This window comes from Miniopterus natalensis, chromosome 1 (assembly GCF_054644295.1).
Source record: "Miniopterus natalensis isolate mMinNat1 chromosome 1, mMinNat1.hap1, whole genome shotgun sequence".
In the NCBI taxonomy this organism is placed as follows: Eukaryota; Metazoa; Chordata; class Mammalia; order Chiroptera; family Miniopteridae; genus Miniopterus; species Miniopterus natalensis.
The window spans coordinates 69,266,825-69,284,872 of NC_142081.1; the positions used below are offsets into that span (position 1 = coordinate 69,266,825).

The 18,048-nt window shown below is 57.9% G+C and overlaps 1 protein-coding gene across 1 annotated transcript; it reads left to right on the forward strand.

Annotated features, from left to right (window-relative positions):
- Window positions 1-485: 485 nt before the first annotated feature.
- CARMIL3 (capping protein regulator and myosin 1 linker 3) lies at window positions 486-16,982 on the forward strand. Its single transcript, XM_087816462.1, has 38 exons — window positions 486-525; window positions 1,993-2,087; window positions 2,390-2,440; window positions 2,538-2,597; window positions 2,684-2,799; window positions 3,013-3,110; window positions 3,343-3,413; window positions 3,515-3,588; window positions 3,795-3,870; window positions 3,953-4,041; window positions 4,495-4,589; window positions 4,807-4,893; window positions 5,108-5,217; window positions 5,355-5,432; window positions 5,988-6,064; window positions 6,146-6,250; window positions 6,345-6,414; window positions 6,886-6,967; window positions 7,095-7,191; window positions 7,341-7,395; window positions 7,475-7,647; window positions 7,888-7,956; window positions 8,173-8,266; window positions 8,352-8,450; window positions 8,849-8,977; window positions 9,168-9,281; window positions 9,658-9,833; window positions 10,616-10,979; window positions 11,251-11,314; window positions 11,431-11,639; window positions 12,010-12,110; window positions 12,709-13,027; window positions 13,374-13,502; window positions 14,132-14,198; window positions 14,302-14,391; window positions 15,885-16,003; window positions 16,093-16,270; window positions 16,427-16,982. Exons 1-38 carry the CDS (start codon window positions 486-488, stop codon window positions 16,669-16,671), a joined length of 4,365 nt encoding a protein of 1,454 aa, XP_087672588.1. The 3' UTR covers window positions 16,672-16,982.
- Window positions 16,983-18,048: the final 1,066 nt, after the last annotated feature.

Below are 18,048 nucleotides of genomic sequence, written 5' to 3' on the forward strand. Positions count from 1 at the left end.
CTGGGCCCCGAGTTCCCTCGCAGGTCAGCGAGGACGAGCTGGACCGGCCCACAGAGAGAGGCCTTGCAAGGACGACCCTGAGAACCCAGGCCCACAAACAAAAGCATGGATTTTGCTCAGGGTGCTCGAGGAGTGTGTGGCACGCAAAGCGCGGACGCTGCCCTCGGCTGGGGAAATGCCCGGGCTCCAGGCAACGAGCACCGGGCGCCGCTCGCGGGAGCCGGCGGGAGGGGTGGGCGCGCGCGGGGCTCTGGCGGCCGAGGCGCGGCGCGCATGCTCAGTCCCGCACGTCCAGGGCCGGGCAGGGGCCCCGGCGCTCGGGGGCGGGGCAGGAGCGCTCGCGCAGCCGCCCCGGACTGGAGCGGGCTCGGCGGCTGCTGCATCGCTCGGCGCCGGGGCCCTGCCGGAGCAGGGTCTAGCATGTGCCGCGGCTCCCCGGCGGTGGCGGCGGCTCCCCTGCAGCGGCGGCAGCGGCGGCGGCCGTCATGGCCAAGTCCAGCGCGGAGCTCACCCGCGAGCTGCAAGGTACGAGGCTGCGGTGGTCTCCGGGACGCCGGGTCTGGGAGCATCCGAGACCCAGCGCGTTCCTCCCGCGGTACACCCCAGCCGCGGTGCCTTCCGCCCCCGCCCCATGCATCCCGGTTGCAAGGCAACCCCTCCGCACACACTCCCCACTCCGCTGCCCCTGCACCCCAGCTCCGGGCATCTGCCCCGGAGCATCCTCCACTGCCCCCCTTGTCTCCCCTGTCAGGACCTTCCTGTCCCGGAGCCGTCCGTGCCGATCTTCGGTGACAGGTGCAGTCCCCTTGTGCTCCCTAGGGCTGACTCTCGGTGATTCTGGCCCACCCCTCAGTGAGGCGTCTGGTCCCCCCTCCGGAGAGTCGGGGTTTCCCAGCCGGGCGGAGCCAGGCCCACCCGGCCTCACGATGGGAGCTGCCCCTGGTCCTGACCGCCTCTTGGCTCCACACCCTCCCTCTCTCGGCCCCGCCCCGGAACTGGCCCAGGAGAGCCCCCCTCTCAGCCTGGCAGCGCCCAGACCAGTGGGGCAAAGAAGGGAATCAGGGAAGAGGGCCTGGATTGGAGCTAAAAGCAAGAGTAGGGTCTCTGCAGCTCGCCTCCCACAGCCCCAGTCCCAGCCCGCCCCCTTCTCACTACCCTACACCCCCACCTCTAGGCCTCTCCAGGCCCTGCCCCTCAGCACTGCCACAGCCCTGACCCCCAGAGGCAGGCGCACAGGCTAGCCCACGCAGACACCAGGACGCTCAAGGATACTCTGAGGCATGCGGCACCTTGGCAATTTCCTACACCTCCACACACACAAGCACAATCCTGAGATGTGTGTACAAACATCTTCATAGCACCTGCACACACCTCTCCCTCTCGATATCTCCCCCCACCCCCTCTCGGATATCTGGATGCTTCTGCCAACAGAGGGTATGGTCTCATTTAAACACTAACTCCTCCCCCCCCCCCCACCCCACACACACCAGAACCTTCTGGCTCTGTGCCCCTTTCACAACTGCAAGCACAGCATACTCATTCACACTTACCCATCTCTGACAATGGCATCTTCAGAAGGCACGCACACACGTATTGTAAAAGGCAGACACACTCACACCCAGACCACCTAGAATATAGTCAAAGGGACACCCCTACACCCCTGCACGCTGACTCACTGTGTATGGGTTGACAGTTGCTAGAGTGAACAAGTTGGAAAAATCCTTCACACCCTCAGAAGTGTAAGACACATCCTCCCACAGACAGTGTCACTCAGCAACTATCCCTTGACTCAGGAACTTCAGGAGCCAGTTTTCTCCACACCCCTTCCCTCTCTAATAGGAAGAGAAAAGTCACCCAAGAAGGAAAGGTGTGTGTCCCTGTCAGTTGTCTCTTTTTCTCTCTCCTCCCCCCTGACCCTGGCCCTGGAGAACCCTGGGGAGGTGGGCTGGCCAGGGTAAGGAGAGCTCTGAGCAGACCCATATCAACCTGCAGACAGCATCCGGAGGTGCCTGAGCCAAGGGGCTGTGCTCCAGCAACATCGAGTGAAGCTGGAGACGAAGCCCAAGAAGTTTGAGGACCGAGTGCTGGTGAGGGCACTGGGCTTGGGAACAGAGGGAGGTATCAAGGGCAGCTGGGCTGCTGAGGGCAGAGAGCCTAGGAGGCAGGGGAAACAGGTGGGGAAGAGCTGAGGCAACATAGCCTGGGAAAGGTGTTAGACTGGATTGGGTCAATGTCCAGGAGATTAGGATGGGGCATAAGAGAGAGGGGGGACCCCCAGAGCAGAGGGCCTCTGCTGGCCAGGGCTGCACACAGACTGAGGGGCTAAAGGATAGCAAGAGTCAATGGCCCAGGAAACTGCCATTTGCTGCTTTCTTTTCTTTCTCTGAAGGCCCTGACCTCCTGGCGCCTCCACCTCTTCCCCCTTAAAGTCCCAGCCAAGGTGAGTTGGGCTGAGGATCGGGAGAGCACCTAGCATGCTCCCTCCTGGGTCTGGCAGCCAGACCCTTACCATGAGCTGAGCATCCCCATGCCCCCAGGTGGAGAGCTCCTTCAATGTCCTGGAGATCCGGGCCTTCAACACGCTCAGTCAGAACCAGGTGAGCACCAGGGTCTGGGGCCCCACTATTGGGTGAGCAGGAGGAAGGAGTCAATATGTGAGGCTCTGCTGCTCCCTCTGCCCCAGATCCTAGTGGAGACAGAACATGGCATGGTGAGCATGCGACTGCCGTCAGCTGAGAGTGTGGACCAGGTGACGCGACATGTGAGCTCTGCCCTCTCCAAGGTCTGCCCTGGCCCTGGGTGAGTGGCAAAGGAGGAATCTCTCACGGGGTTGGACAACAAGGAGGCTTCTCCCTCCTTTCCTCCTTCCCCTGGACCTGAGCTCCTAGGACACCAAGGAGAAGAGCAAGCATGTTCCTGCTCCTGTTTTTTCCTGGGGATCCAGAAGTCATAATGGGAAGAATTGAGGCCCTCTTTTCACCTGTCTCTGGGATGGATTTGTTCATCTTCCAGGTGTCTCATACGGCGTGGAAATGCAGACACTCCAGAAGGGCCCCGAGACACATCCCCCAACTCTGAGACTTCCACATCTACCACTCACAGTGTGTGTGGTGAGCAGGGGCAGACTTGACGAAAGTGGGACCTAAACCACCCTGCCCCTTGTCTGGGGTCCTTTATATATGAAGTTTCACCTGCCCTGAGGACTCCATAGTTCCTGGACCTCAGAGTTTCATGGTGTAGCAGGAACCCAGGACACTAGCACATAAACTGACCTTGACCCCCCCCAAACCTGTTCCTTATGCCCTTGCCCCTCCTGAAGCCAGCCCATCTACTGCCCCACAGGTGGCTTCTCTGAGACCTACGCTGCCCTGTGTGACTACAATGGGCTGCACTGCCGTGAGGAGGTGCAATGGGTGCGTTGGGCAGAGACCCACTATTTGGGCAGGTGGGACCTGGAGGGAGGGGGCAGAGGAGGAGGAGGGGAGCAGGTATGAGCCAGTGCTACCTCTCCAAGGATGTGGACACCATTTATCATGCTGAAGATAACCGGGAGTTCAATCTTTTGGATTTCAGCCACTTGGAGAGCCGGTAAGCTGAGGGGTAGAGACTCCCCACCACCACCCCAAATGCCCTTCTGATCCCACCCACAGTACCCAGCTTTCTCTCCCCAACCTCACCCCCCACTGCCTTCTACTCATCCAGGCTATCCCCAGCCCAACCTCTTCATCCCTTGTCTCCTCTTTACTGCCCAGCCACCTGCTCACCACTTTCCTACCCACTTCATCTCCCCACAGGGACTTGGCCCTAATGGTGGCAGCCCTAGCCTACAACCAATGGTTCACCAAACTCTACTGCAAGGACCTGCGGCTGGTAGGGACTAGGAGGGGTGGTGGAAGTGAGAGAGAGAAGTGTCTTCTCTGGTCCCTGATCGCAGCACCCCCTCTGTCCTCAGGGCTCTGAAGTGCTAGAACAGGTGCTACATACCCTGAGCAAGTCAGGGAGCCTGGAAGAGCTGGTGCTGGACAACGCTGGACTTAAGACGTGAGGCCAGCCTCCTCCTTGGGCAGTGCTGCCCCTTCATGTAGTCTTAGGGCCCCAGAACCTCAGAGCATGATAGGGGCCTCTGAGCTATCTCATCCTGCTCCTCACATTACAGAAGAGGAGACTGAGGCCCAAAGAGGGCAGAAAACAAGCCAATGATCAAGCTGGGACTCAGACCTGAGCTCCTGACCCCCAGCTCCATGGCCTTCCCCAGCATGCTCATCAACCACCAGGCAGGGTGGGCTTCTCTAATCTCAAGGATCCAAAGCTGGGCTTTGTCTCAGCACAACTTCTCGTGGACTCCAGAGTGGTGACAAGTTCTGTGGCAAACCCCAAGCTGCTCCCCACCTGTGGGGGCCTCTGGCCTTTGCATTCCCAGCCAGGCAGGCAGGTGGAGGAGGAGGGGAAGCCCAGGGACTGGGACAAACAAATCCTTCCTCCCCTTGCCTGAAGGGACTTTGTCCAGAAGCTGGCCGGGGTGTTTGGGGAGAACGGGAGCTGTGTGCTGCATGCCCTCACTCTGTCCCACAACCCCATCGAAGACAAGGGTGAGCCCCACCGGGAATCCTACCCCCACCACAACGCAGACCCCTGTACTAGCCCAGAACCCAACTGGGGTCTGAACAACCTGATACCAGCCCCTGTCCCAGCACTTTGATCCTTGACCCCAGGCCTGTACCCCACTCAAGCCCCTACTCTGACTCTGCACCACCTGCTCCCACTGCCCAGCTCCTCACTGGGCCCATTTCTCTCCCCACCCCCTAGGTTTTCTCAGTCTAAGTCAACAGCTCCTCTGCTTCCCCACTGGCCTCACCAAACTGTGCCTGGCCAAGACTGCCATTTCCCCTCGAGGTATTTGCACTGGGAACCCTGACTTTTGACCACTTACCCTGCCTAGTGTTGCCTAGGATGTCAAGCCCCACCCAGAGGTATACCCACACACCCACACAGCCTCCCAGAGATCAAGGAAAGAAGAGGAGCCACACAGGGGAAGTGGGGAAGAGTTGTATTCCTGGGGAAGAGGTGGGCATGGGGGCCAACCCAGCCCAGTGCTTGCTGTGCTCAGGACTCCAGGCGCTGGGCCAGACCTTCGGGGCCAACCCGGCCTTTGCCAGCTCCCTTCGATACCTGGACCTGAGCAAGAACCCTGGGCTGCTTGCCACAGATGAGTCCAATGTGAGTCTACAGAACATAGCCTCAGGCCCCTGCTGACATGCACTCAGGCTTCAGGGCCTGGGCTCTCTGCCCTGTAGCCAGGGGTAGAGGGACTCTGTCACCCCTTCCCCTGCAACTCCTCTGTCCTCCCTTCCCAGGCCCTCTACAGTTTCCTGGCCCAGCCCAACGCTCTGGTGCACCTGGACCTGGCAGGGACTGACTGCGCCATTGACTCGGTGAGGGGTTGGTTGGTGATGGCGGGCCAGCCTGAGGTGATTTAGGGAGGCCACGGTGGATCTGTGCCTTACCCCCTTCTTTGAGTATGGAGGTGAGCAGAGCGGGCAGGATGACTTTAGGTTGAGCTGATTTATAAAGCAACACCTATAGTTGGCACCTGTGCTGCACTTTATCTCCATCACTGCCCAAGGCTGTGCTGGTTCCATAGAGCCAGCCATCGCTCCATTCCCCCTGGCTCAGGGCGAGTCTGCCAGGAGGCTAAGACCCTGTCCTTAACGTGAACAAAGCACCTGGTGAGCCTGTGGTGACCCTGACTTTATACATCCATTGCCTGTGAGCCTCTCAACTACCCCTGAGGACCAGGCAGGGAGTAGACCCACTTTCCATAGAGGGGAAACTGAGGCAATGAGGCAAAGTGGGCATCCATAGTGGGGCTCGCATGGACTGACCGTGGAGGGTAAGAGCCAGGACCTTGATGGGAAGGAGGAGTCCTTACCCACCCTTCCCAGCACCCCTCCCAGCCCCTGTGAGACCCACCATGTCTCTCTCCACAGCTTCTGGGTGCCCTGCTCCATGGTTGCTGCTCCCACCTAACCTACCTCAACCTGGCGCGTAATAGCTGCTCTCACAGGTGGGAGCATGAGTGGTGCAGGAAGGGATGGGGCAAGTGGCGGGTGTCTCCCTCCCTTGCTGACCCCAGGGGTCTCTGCAGGAAGGGCCGGGAGGCCCCACCAGCCTTCAAGCAGTTCTTCAGCAGCGCCTACACACTGAGCCACGTTAACCTGTCTGCCACAAAGCTGCCCCTGGAAGCCCTCAGGTCGGGTGGGTGCAGGGTTGGGGGAGCATCCGGGGGGAACCATAAGAGAAGGGGGTGAGAGATAGAAGTGGGCTTGCTGACCTTCCTCCCACAGAGCGCTGCTCCAGGGCCTCTCCCTCAACAGTCACCTCAGTGATCTGCACCTGGACCTCAGCAGCTGTGAGGTGAGCCCTCAGTCTCCCAACCCCACTGCTTGTCCCCCACCCACTGTTCATTTCTCTGACCTAAGTCAAACCCTGGCAACATCTTGCTTCTGCATTACTCCTTTGTGATCCCCCAACCTGATCACACCTCCACTCTCCCCTCTCAGTCTGTGGTCTGCGTCCCTCTTTCCAGAGGTCATTTTCAGTCTTCAGTATGTTCCCCCTTAAAGCTTTGCGGATGGAGATACCAGGCTTTCCCACCAGAGGGCAGGAGCGAGCTGTCTCCCCTGCAGCGGCCTGGAGACTTGTGACCAAGGGAAGGGAGAGAGCCCTAGGGAAGAATCTGGTGTGGAGAAGGGCCTCCTGATTTTACACCCCAGACCTGATATGACCTTGAGTCCTGGCGTAACTACTTTGGTCTCTGAGCATTAAAGGTGCCCTACCCCTCCCCTTACCCTGCCTCCTTGCCCCACCCCCACCTTGTCCCTGCAGCTCCGCTCAGCAGGAGCCCAGGCTTTGCAAGAGCAATTGGGGGCTGTCACCTGTGTGGGCAGCCTGGATCTGTCAGACAATGGTGAGTGGAGGTGCTTTTCTTCCTGGGGGCCAGGTGGGGACAGGGCCCGGAGCATGGGGGAGCAGCCTTAAGGAGACTCCTGTGAGCCTCCAGCCTCAAGGCCAGGCCTCTCCCATCTACTGGCCAGGGTTTGACTCGGACCTTCTGACACTGGTACCCGCACTGGGCAAGAACAAGTCCCTAAAGCACCTGTTCCTGGGCAAGAACTTCAATGTCAAGGCCAAGTAAGGCCCTTCTCCATACCATAGACCCCCCCACTCTGTCATCCACCTATCCTTTTAGCTCACTATATTACCTCTGACCTCCTCCCTGCTCCCCCAATAGCATGACCCCAGCCCCCTCCCCTCATGCTCTGAGCCCTGACTCCCCTCAGGATCCTGGAGGAGATCCTCCACAAGTTGGTGCAGCTGATCCAGGAAGAGGACTGTGTGAGTGACTGGGCCTGGGAGGGGACCTGCTGTGGCAAGAGCTTTGGGGACTGGGCCCAACCCCCACTTGCCCACACAGTCCCTGCAGTCACTGTCGGTGGCCGACTCCCGGCTGAAGCTTCGCACCAGCATCCTCATCAATGCGCTGGGCAGCAACACCTGCCTGGCTAAGGTGGATCTGAGCGGCAATGGCATGGAGGACATCGGGGCCAAGATGCTGTCTAAGGCCCTGCAGATAAACTCCTCTCTCAGGTGGGTCCCCACTTGGACCCTCTGACCCCCACGCATGCACATGGGCCTGCACACACACACACACACACACGCACGCACCCTCCCTGCTTGCCTTGCTCTGCCCCAGCTTCCAGGAGACCCTCAGTCCCAGGACCATCTCTGAGTCTGCCACATTACCCAGGAAAGGAGGGAGAGCTGTGTCCTGCCCCTTAACAGGGACCCAGAGGGAGGGGTAACAAGCTGTGCTCACCTTCTCCCCAGAACTATCCTATGGGATCGGAACAATACATCTGCCCTGGGCTTTCTGGACATTGCAAGGGCCCTGGAAAGGTGAGTGGGCCAGGTCTTTCCTGACCCAAGCCCCCAGCTTCCTGTGCCTGGACCAGGCCTGAACTAATTCAGCCCCACCCCAGCCCCCTTGACCTATTTGCACAGAAATGTTAGAGAGGGCCATGGACGAGGGAAGTGATCAACAAGAGGTGGGTTTGGGAGAGCAGGACCACTCCTCACCTCTTCCCCACCCAGCTGTACTACTGTGTCCCACAGCAACCACACGCTGCGCTTCATGTCCTTCCCGGTGAGCGACATTTCCCAAGCCTACCGCAGTGCCCCTGAGCGCACCGAGGACGTCTGGCAGAAGGTGGTGGCCTAAGGAGGGTGGAACAGAGAGGGCAGGGGACAGCCCACATCCCCAGACCCTGATGTGCTCACCCCATCATCTCCAGATCCAGTGGTGTTTGGTGAGGAACAACCACTCCCAGACATGCCCCCAGGAGCAGGCCTTTAGGCTGCAGCAGGGCCTGGTGACCAGCAGCGCCGAGCAAGTAAACATTTCCCTCTGGGACACATGGGGCATGCAAGGCACAGGTGTGATGTGATGGGTGGGGCATGAAAGAGGCATAGCATGATGCCCAAAACTGGGCTCAAGTGAGGGGGAGCAGGAAGACAAAACATTCAGAAAAGGGGCCCCAAACATGAGAGAACATGTGGGCAAACAGTGGGGGCCCCAGACAAGGGGTGCACAGAACTATGGGAGCTTCTGGGCATTCAAGAGGGGTTTCCCCAGAAGAAGTGAGAATAGGCCATCAAGACATCAGTACTACCCCTATAGTGCTGGCTCCAATAGCACTGCCCAAGGACACCCAGAAATGGGTTCCTGGGGTCCCATCTGGGAAGATGTTGTATGGGATCGCCCCTAACACTCCTGCTGGCTGTGCTCCAGATGCTGCAGCGGCTGTGTGGACGGGTGCAGGAGGAGGTCCGGGCCCTGAGGCTGTGCCCCCTGGAGCCTGTGCAGGATGAGCTGCTCTATGCTCGGGACCTCATCAAGGACGCCAAGAACTCCCGGGCGGTGAGCCCTGCATAGCAGCCCCCCCCCGCCCCGCCCGACTCCCTGACAATCCAGAACCCAGGAAGGCCACCCATGCTAACCCAGAAGTGTCCAGGCCCTGCCCCGTGCATCAGCCCTCCTAGTGCAGGACACCCAGGGACCTAGTAAGGCCTGTTTCTGACCTTCTGATCATAACCTCTTCCTTACACAGCTGTTCCCCAGTCTCTATGAGCTGGGTCACGTGCTGGCCAATGATGGGCCTGTGCGGCAGAGGCTGGAGTCAGTAGCCAGTGAGGTGTCCAAGGCTGTGGACAAGGAGCTGCAGGCAAGTCCTGGGGAAGGAGCCTAATGAGGTCTGCGTGGGGAGATTATTGGGGGCAAGAAGGAAATGCAGAGTTGAAACCACCCACTGTGCAAAGACATTACTAGAAAACTGGTCTTGAATTTTTTCCTGCTAGCTTCAGTCTTGGCCCCTGAACTCTTACCTCCCCCCCCCCCCCCCCCGACTGACCTTTCCTTGTCAATCAGTGCCCTGTCCATATGGCAGGGTGGAAGCCTGAGTGTCCTGGGCTCTGCTGCTAACAGGCCCTGTGACTTTGGCAAGCCATGGGGGCTGGAATAGACAGGCTAGAGTCTCTTGACTGTGAAGCCACCCCTGATCCTCCCCCCTTTGGGCTCTGGCCTCCCTTCCCCCATACTAGGTGATCCTGGAGTCCATGGTCAGCCTAACACAGGAGTTATGCCCTGTGGCCATGCGGGTAGCTGAGGGGCACAACAAGATGCTGAGCAATGTGGCTGAGCGCGTCACTGTGCCCAGGAACTTCATCCGCGGGGCGCTCCTGGAGCAGGCCGGGCAGGACATTCAGAACAAACTGGAGTGAGAGGCAGAGGGGCTGGGGTGGGGCTATATTGGGCCCAGAACACTTAGGGACTTGGGGCCCAGCTCTCAGCAATGAATAATGAATGGCACAATCTCCATTACAAGGGATAAATCTTTAACCAACTGCAACCTTGCTAGGGTCGGACTGGTCTTTGCCCTAGAAATCTAAGTGTTGAGCCGGGCTTTAGGAGATGGGGTTTATGAGCGGGGCAGTGCACACACTGGTGTGCACACACACATAGCCACACACATACACCCAGAGTCATCTCCAAAAACAAAGCACAGCCTCCTGGGAGGCCCTGTCAAAGAGAATTGATGCGATTGGAGTGCGTGGACTACACTCTCTCCCCCTCCCAGTTTTCAACCCTAGACCTCTTTCATTCTGGGCCTGGGCCACCACTTGCCAAAGCAAAGAAAAAGAAAAATTATTAAAAGAAGAGCCAGTTTCTGCTCTTACAGCAGAGACCAGCAGAGCTCACTGAGCACTCCAGTTTACTGGAGCTCCAGGGTCGTATCCCGGGGCCCCCTGCTCCCCTTCCTCCTCCACTCCTCTTTGCCCACCCTCCCAATCCACACACACCTAGGCTGGAGGTCTGTGGGTGGGGCTGGGTATGCCTTTATGGAGACTCGAATGTGGACCTCAGTTGCGTCCTACAGCATGTTAGGGCCTCCTTGGATGGCCAGGCTACCTGGCCCTCTCCCTCGGGCACCTGGGGAATGGCGGGCTGAGGCTCGGGGCTAGGGAAGGAGTGGCTGAGCAGCCCCACCTGTGCCCACAGTGAAGTGAAGCTCTCAGTCGTCACCTACTTAACCAACTCCATAGTGGATGAGATCCTGCAGGAGCTATACCACTCACACAAGAGCCTGGTAAGGTTTCTGAACCCTGGCCAGGCTCAGACACGCCCTGCATGTGGGCATCATACCATCTCCCCCAGCCACCTCCCCTCAAGGCTCTGGGAGGTGGACCACTTCCTTGGGATCCTGTTTACACCTGTCCTTCCCCAGGCCCGGCACCTAGCCCAGCTAAGGACACTATCAGATCCATCAGGGGGGCCAGGCCAAGGGCAGGATCTGTCCTCCCGGGGCCGGGGCCGTAACCATGACCATGAGGAGATCACCGATGATGAACTTGGGACCAACATCGTGAGCATCCCATGCCCCAGCCCCTCCTAACCTAGGTCCTGCCCCCTGAACCTGCAAAACACTGTCCTCTTCCACGTCTCTGGGCTCCACTCTCCCCTTACTGAGCAGGTCTCATTCCCCAGCCCAGCCTCTTCCCTAATCCCAATGCCCCAGCCACCTTGGAGAGGGAGGCAGGAAGGACTCTAAATAGAAGGTTTTATGAGGAATGGAATCTCCAGGTGAGGTCCTGGCATGCGCAACCTGGCCCCACTATTCTCCTCCATTTCTGCAGGACACCATGGCCATCAAAAAGCAGAAACGCTGCCGCAAGATCCGGCCAGTGTCTGCCTTCATTAGTGAGTCCCCAGCTTCAATTCTAATGGCCCTGTTTCCCTTTCTTTTTTTTCTGTCTTGCCAGCCTGCTTTCACCCTGTCCCTCCTGCTAGTCCCTCTAATACTGCTGTCCCCACAGGTGGGAGCCCTCAGGACATGGAAAGCCAGCTGGGGAGCCTGGGGATCCCCCCTGGTTGGTTCTCAGGACTTGGGAACAGCCAGCCCACAGCTAGTGGCTCCTGGGAAGGTCTATCGGAGCTTCCCACTCATGGCTATAAACTAAGGCATCAAACACAAGGCAGGCCGCGGCCCCCCAGGACCACCCCTCCAGGACCTGGTCGGCCCAATGTGAGTCCCTAGGCCTCTCAAGAGGATTGACTTCACTTAGCAATGCCAGAGCCAATTGTAGCTTTAGGACCCAAATGCAAAGGCACCAGCGTTGGGGGATCTGACAGGAGCCCCAGCAGGCCACCAAAAGAGGGACTATCCAGTTTGGATGGCAGCTAGACCTTGTCACAGGTAGGAAATCTGTCTGCCACACAGTGGCAGTCCTCATTGTGGTGAGAGCCACCAAGCTTAGGAAATTTCCAGGTGGACTAAAGTCCAAATTTCCATGGGGCCAAGAGAAACCAGTCCAAGTGCAGAGGGGAAGCCCTGAGTGGATAGGAGGATCTCACTGGCCCAGATGAGAGTCCCTACAGGGCTTTCCTCCCAGCAGGCGCCAGTACCTGGGACGCGTCAGGAGAACGGGATGGCCACCCGCCTGGATGAGGGACTGGAGGACTTCTTCAGCCGAAGGGTCATGGATGAGAGTTCCAGGTGTGGCACCAGACACATTCCCATTTTCATCAGGCCCCAAGGCCTGGAAGGACCCGTGTCTGCCCAACTCCCATGGAGGCCTCTCCAATGCCGGAGCCCAAAGCCAGCCTCTCTGGGACATTTCCCCCACATTCTCATCCTTCCACACCTAGCCCTTATCTCCCGTGTTTCCTTAGTCTCAGAATAGCCAGCTAGAAGGGATGGGGCCACCACAGTGGGATGGTGGGGGCAGGGGGGAGCAGCACCCAGGGCTGGTATGACCATTAGGATAAGAGACCTGGAGGGCATGTTCTCAGTCACTGTCCTGCACAGAAGGCACTGTGTCACTTGGAGAGACTGTGAGGAGAGGGCAGGAGGGGTGCCTAGGAGGAAAGAATTGATCTGCTAGAGCATTATGACAGGGAAGGTGAGGACACCATCTCCCCTGAGATAAGTGGGGAGGACTACAGAGCAGCAGGAGAAACTAGATGAGAGGAAAGTGGGAGGTTTATGAGACCTGAGACTAGACTAAGACCAGCACCACCTTGGGCGCTGAGCCACCTCTGCACCTTTACATCTCCTCATGGCTCTGCCATTAACTCACCCTGACCCCACCCAGCTACCCCCGGACCCTTCGCACCCTGCGGCCAGGCCTCTCGGAGCCTCCGCTGCTGCCTCCACTCCAGAAGAAGAGGCGCCGAGGCCTGTTTCACTTTCGCCGGCCCCGGAGCTTCAAGGGGGACAGGGGACCAGGTTCCCCCACCACAGGGCTCCTCCTCCCTCCGCCCCCACCTCCACCTCCAACTCAGGAGAGCCCCCCCATCCCAGACCCCCCCAGCCTCCGCAACAACTCTTCCCCCTGCTGGAGCCCAGAGGAGGAGAGCAGCCTCCTTCCTGGATTAGGGGGGAACCGGGGGCCTTCCTTCCGCAGGAAGATGGTAAGTGAGGCAGGAGGTACTATGTCCTCCCCGTTTGCTGTCCTGCACATAGCCCACCTGCCCAGCCCACCCCAGGCAATTAATGGGAGAATGCTAAGACTCGGGCCTCTGGGGAACTGTGGTCATCCCAACTCCCTGCTCCTTGAGAGTGGGCTAGGCCTAGTGACCCACAGCATGCTGGGAATGCTGCATGCGTATTTGGGCAGTGGAAGGGCTCTTCGAAGGGTCTGGGCAGTGCTCCCCTGGGCTGGGGGCTCAAAGGGGCCGTGCCCTCCCTCACTCCCTTGCTGCCTGTGGAGCCCCTCCTCCCCCAGGAACTGCTTATAAACCTGAGACCTTGTTCCAGGGTGCGGAGGGGTCAGAGCCAGGGGAGGGGGGCCAAGCCCCTGGGACAGCACAGCAGCCAAGGTTCCAGGGTGTTGCCCTTCCTGGGTTGGGAAGAACCAAAGGTTGGAGCTTCGATGGGAAACAAGAGGTGAGGGGAGCCCAAAGCCATGAATTGAGGGTCCTGTGGGTGTCTGTCTACCACCCTCCCCTTCCCGCACCCCCATCCCTGGTGGGTCAGTGGAGAGAGCGATGCTTTGGTTCAAAGGTGTTAACTGCAGCTCGGCCCATACCAGACACTTGCTGTGAATCCTGGACAGGTCACCTAATCTCTTGGAGCCCCTACTTCTTAGTAAAATGGGCAGACATCAAAATACTTACCTCCAGAGCTCTGTTTCCAAACTTCGGTGACTTGATTAACACCTTTAGGACTGATTTTTACCTTTTCAGTATTACACCTGTGTTATTTACATAATATTTTAATTTAAATCAACTCACCTTTTTTAACTTAGTCTGGACCTGTGCATTATTATCTTTAAAACCATAGTCATGTTTTCTCCTACTACACATAAAATAAACATATAACTATTAAAATAACAGTATTTTCATTCATGTGAGCCATTTCTTATGCCCCTAGGGTGGATGGGTGCCACTCTTTGGGGAAAATGGTCCAAGCATCTAGGGACTAATGACATGAGATGCTAGAGCAGAAGCCCTTGCTAACTGCAGCCCCCACCTGGAGGGGAGTTTTCTGATGAGCTGACTCAGCTGTCCTTTCAGGGCACAAGCCCCGAACTGGAGGGCAGTGTCCAGGCTTGGCAGAAACGGCGCTCTTCGGATGATGCAGGTAAGAATGGTCACCCTCTCTTCTTTCTTTTGACCCCTCTCTCAGGGGCCCCTCCTAATTTGCCTTTCCCGGTCCCCTTCTTTTCCTATCCCCTCCACGCCAGGGCCTGGAGCCCGGAAGCCCCCACCACCACCCCAAAGCAGCAAGCCGAGCTTCAGCGCCATGCGCCGTGCAGAGGCCACCTGGCACATAGGTAGGAACGCCTGTTCTCAGCCAAAAGAACTGAGGCCTAGAGTGTGTCCAAAGAAACAGAAGCCATGGCCCTGCATCAGGGAATCCAAGGTGGGGCAGTGAGAGTCAACACAGTGAAAATGTTTAAGGATATTTACAAAACTATTTCCAAAAAAGACAACCCAATCCAAAGAAAGCCCCCCTGCCGAACAAAAGTGGCTTTGCGAGGACTGGCAGACGAGAATAACACTTTGTAGGTGATTCCAGACAATTCTCTAAGGCAGGGGCCACCTCTGGTCACTGTCAGCAGAGTGGCACCCTCTATAGAGAAGTCCTCTCTCTGACCCTCAGCTGGGAAGAGAGTGGCCAAGTACCAGCCATGCCAGCCCCACCTCAAACATTCCAGTCTCCTCCAAGTCAGCCTGCCAAGCCATCCTCAGCTTGTGTAAAAAAGTGCCACAGGGAACGGGCAAGAACCCGTCCTGCCCTGGGCATTAGTCCCGGCTCAGCCACCATCAGCAGTGTTGACCTTATACGAGTTACTTACCTTCTGGCCTTGAAACTCTGAAGGAATAAAGGGGAGGGGTTCATGGTATGACACCTCCCTTCTGCTGGGCTCAGAGCACCTTTCACTTACGGAACCTCTAAAAGAAAGCTGGTCAGCTGAGCATCAATGTAAGTCCCCACAGGCCTGGAATCTGACCCTTCAACAATACTGCCATGGACAGATCTCACTTAGATATAGACACTCCACAGCCTTCCTCCACCACCCCGAGGCTGGGCACAGGGCATGTGCAGAGCCAGGCTGGCCCTTGGCTTGGCAATGCCTATGTTCCTGCCCACCCTCTAAGGCCCGGCCAGTCTTGGGGGCATCTTTGCTGGTTTTCCATCCCCCACACAAACTAGTTAAACACCCAAAGTGGGGCTCCATGTTTCACTTAGGAGACCACAAGTCAGATGCTCCACAGTGCACAGACTGACCACCAGCACCCTTCAGGTCTCTCTTACTCACTCCTCACAGATACACAGACACCTTCCAGGTGGATTACTCTCAGGCTCAATTTGCATAAAGCCACAGAAGTGGGGGTGGGGGTACCAGGGCGCCTCTCCTTGAGGCTCTCGTCATCTAAGTCAGACTGGGAGACAAAGTCCTGGGAGTGCCAGGCTGCAGCCTTGGCAGGGCCCCGGGGCACTGCAGCTCTGGATGAACAGCCACGCCTGTGGACCCAGACAGCCCCAGGCTCTGGCTCTATCCCAGCAGGAAAGAGCTCAGGCCCTGCTCTTCAAGAGAGACAGTCTGAGCCCACTCTAGAGGTGGCCGGCTCAGGACCATACTGGGGACCAAGGGCTAAGAAAATATGAGAGCAGAAGGGAACATTTAAGGCAGAGGCATAGGAGCAAATAGGCTTGGAGGGGGAAGCTCTGGCCTCCAGGGCTTCACAGGGACAGGGCACAGGGAGGGCTATGCAAGAATGCCTGTTCCTGCAGCTGCTCTTCTTTCTCCCCATTCCCTAGCTGAGGAGAGTGCCCCCAACCACAGCTGCCAGAGTCCCAGCCCAGCTTCCCAGGATGGCGAGGAGGAGAAGGAGGGGGCCGTGTTCCTGGAGAAGGCAGTTCCCGCTAGGAATGCCAAGGTGAGGGCTGGCAATGTGGGGTGGGGGGGAGCACTCTGATGAGGCGAAAGGATTAACTAACTGACCCAGCCTCTTCCTTCTTCTGCCAGCTGCAGGATCCCCCTTTAGCTCCACGGCTCCCCAAGCCGGTGGCTGTGCCCAGGGGCCGCCGTCCCCCCCAGGAGCCAGGGGGCAGGGAAGCTGAGGCTGGGGGTACAGCCCCAGGAATGAACAAACCCCAGCTGAGGCTGGGCTCACAGCATGACCAAGAGGAGTCCGAGGTCCAAGGTCTGCCACTTGGCTGGAGGGGGCCTTGGGATGCCTCTGGAACCCTGCTGCCCACACCAGGTCCCCATCCCAAGCATGAAAAGAGTCACAGCCTGGATAAGCACCCAGCCTGTGAGCCCCACTCATATGCCAGACCTGCCTGGACTGTCATTTCAGGGCCCCTAGATCCAGGCCGCCGGACTGCCCCCCTGAAACCCAAGAGGACACGACGGGCACAGTCCTGTGACAAGCTGGAGCCTGATAGGAGACGGCCCCCTGACCCCACAGGTGCCGGTGGGGTGGGCGATAGGGCAGTTCCCTTCCCACCCAGCTGTCCAACATGGCACACCCAACACTGGGTGGTGGCTCTCCCTGCCCAGGAAACAGGGCTCCCTGGATTTGTCCCCAGCAGGAACCAGTGAGCCAGGAACAGACTGACAGCTGCTGCAGCACCCTCCCCAGCCCTCCTCTCGACATGTGCCTCACAAGGACTGACCCCCACCCACCCCCACACCTCCAGGCCCCTCTGCCAGCCCATCCTACAGGGGCAGGATGGCAGGATGAGGTGTGGAGACAGGAGGTGGGGGACAGGAAGGGAGGGAGCAACCTGGAGAGCGGGAGGCTCTGGATGCCTACTCCCTCTGCAGAGAGCTTCGGGGTGGGGCTGTCTCCCTCCCTGGAGGGCAGATGTGTCCCTCGATCCCCAGGGGTTCTCTCCCCACTTGTATAGAATAAAAACCCAAAATTACTGCCTGCCTTGAGTCTTTGCTGGCTTCCCCATTTACTGCCCCCATGCCCCACCATCTGTTCCCCTTCAGTGCTTGGTCTCAGTGGGGAACAGTGAGGAAGAGGGAAGGGGCTGGGGCTCTGAGCAGAGAGGGAAAGACCAGAGAGATGATGGACAGGTGGGAGGGGACTGAGAAGTCCCCAAGCCACAGTAAGTATCATGTGTAGGATCTAGGCTGAGCTGCCTGGAGAAGAGACCAAAATGACAGAAACCAACACCAGTGTGTGTCCAGTTTTGGGGGTGTGGTGGGATTGGAAGACCCCAGTGTACCAGGAGGAGACTGGGGAGCAGTGTGGTGTGTGTGTGTGTGTTTACACATAGGCAGGCTCACTAATGGTGGGATTAAATGGTGTGTCATCATCCAGGCATATCAACAGTCAGAAATCTCAACAATAAAGTGGCCTAAAGGTGAACAGAAGTGTCTATGGTGTGAGAAGATCAATGATTAATTTAATTGTTTCCCATTGGTGTACTACCAAATACTAGCTTGGCATTCAAGACTCTGGCTCAAGAGCCTCTTCCTCCATGAAGCCCTTCCTGATGCCTTCCCCTGACTCATCCAAATAAAACCCTCTCTCTTTGTGGCCCACTGCATCCTGAACAGACCCCCAGAGCCATACCTTTGCATCTGACACACTTAATTGCACTTGTGTATTGGCTTGTCATCTCTGTCTGTGGGCCTGTCTGTTCTACATACACACACCTCCCCCAGGAACAGGAGCTATGTCTTAATCACCTGTATAGCCCCAGCCCCTGGCACAGTGCCTGGCTGCTGCCCTAATATATGAGCAGCTTAGGGGGTGAAGGTGAAGGTGTTCTGGTGAACCCCGTTGTGTATTCATCCCAGATCACTGTCACCATGTACCCAAATATCTTCAAGCATGGCATGCAATTCCCAGGCAAATGCTCACTTCTAGTCTCACTAGGGAATGACTGAAGTCTCCTCTCCTGAATATCTGTTCATGCCCTGGCCAGTTTGGCTCAGTGGTTAGAATGTTGGCCTGTGGACTGA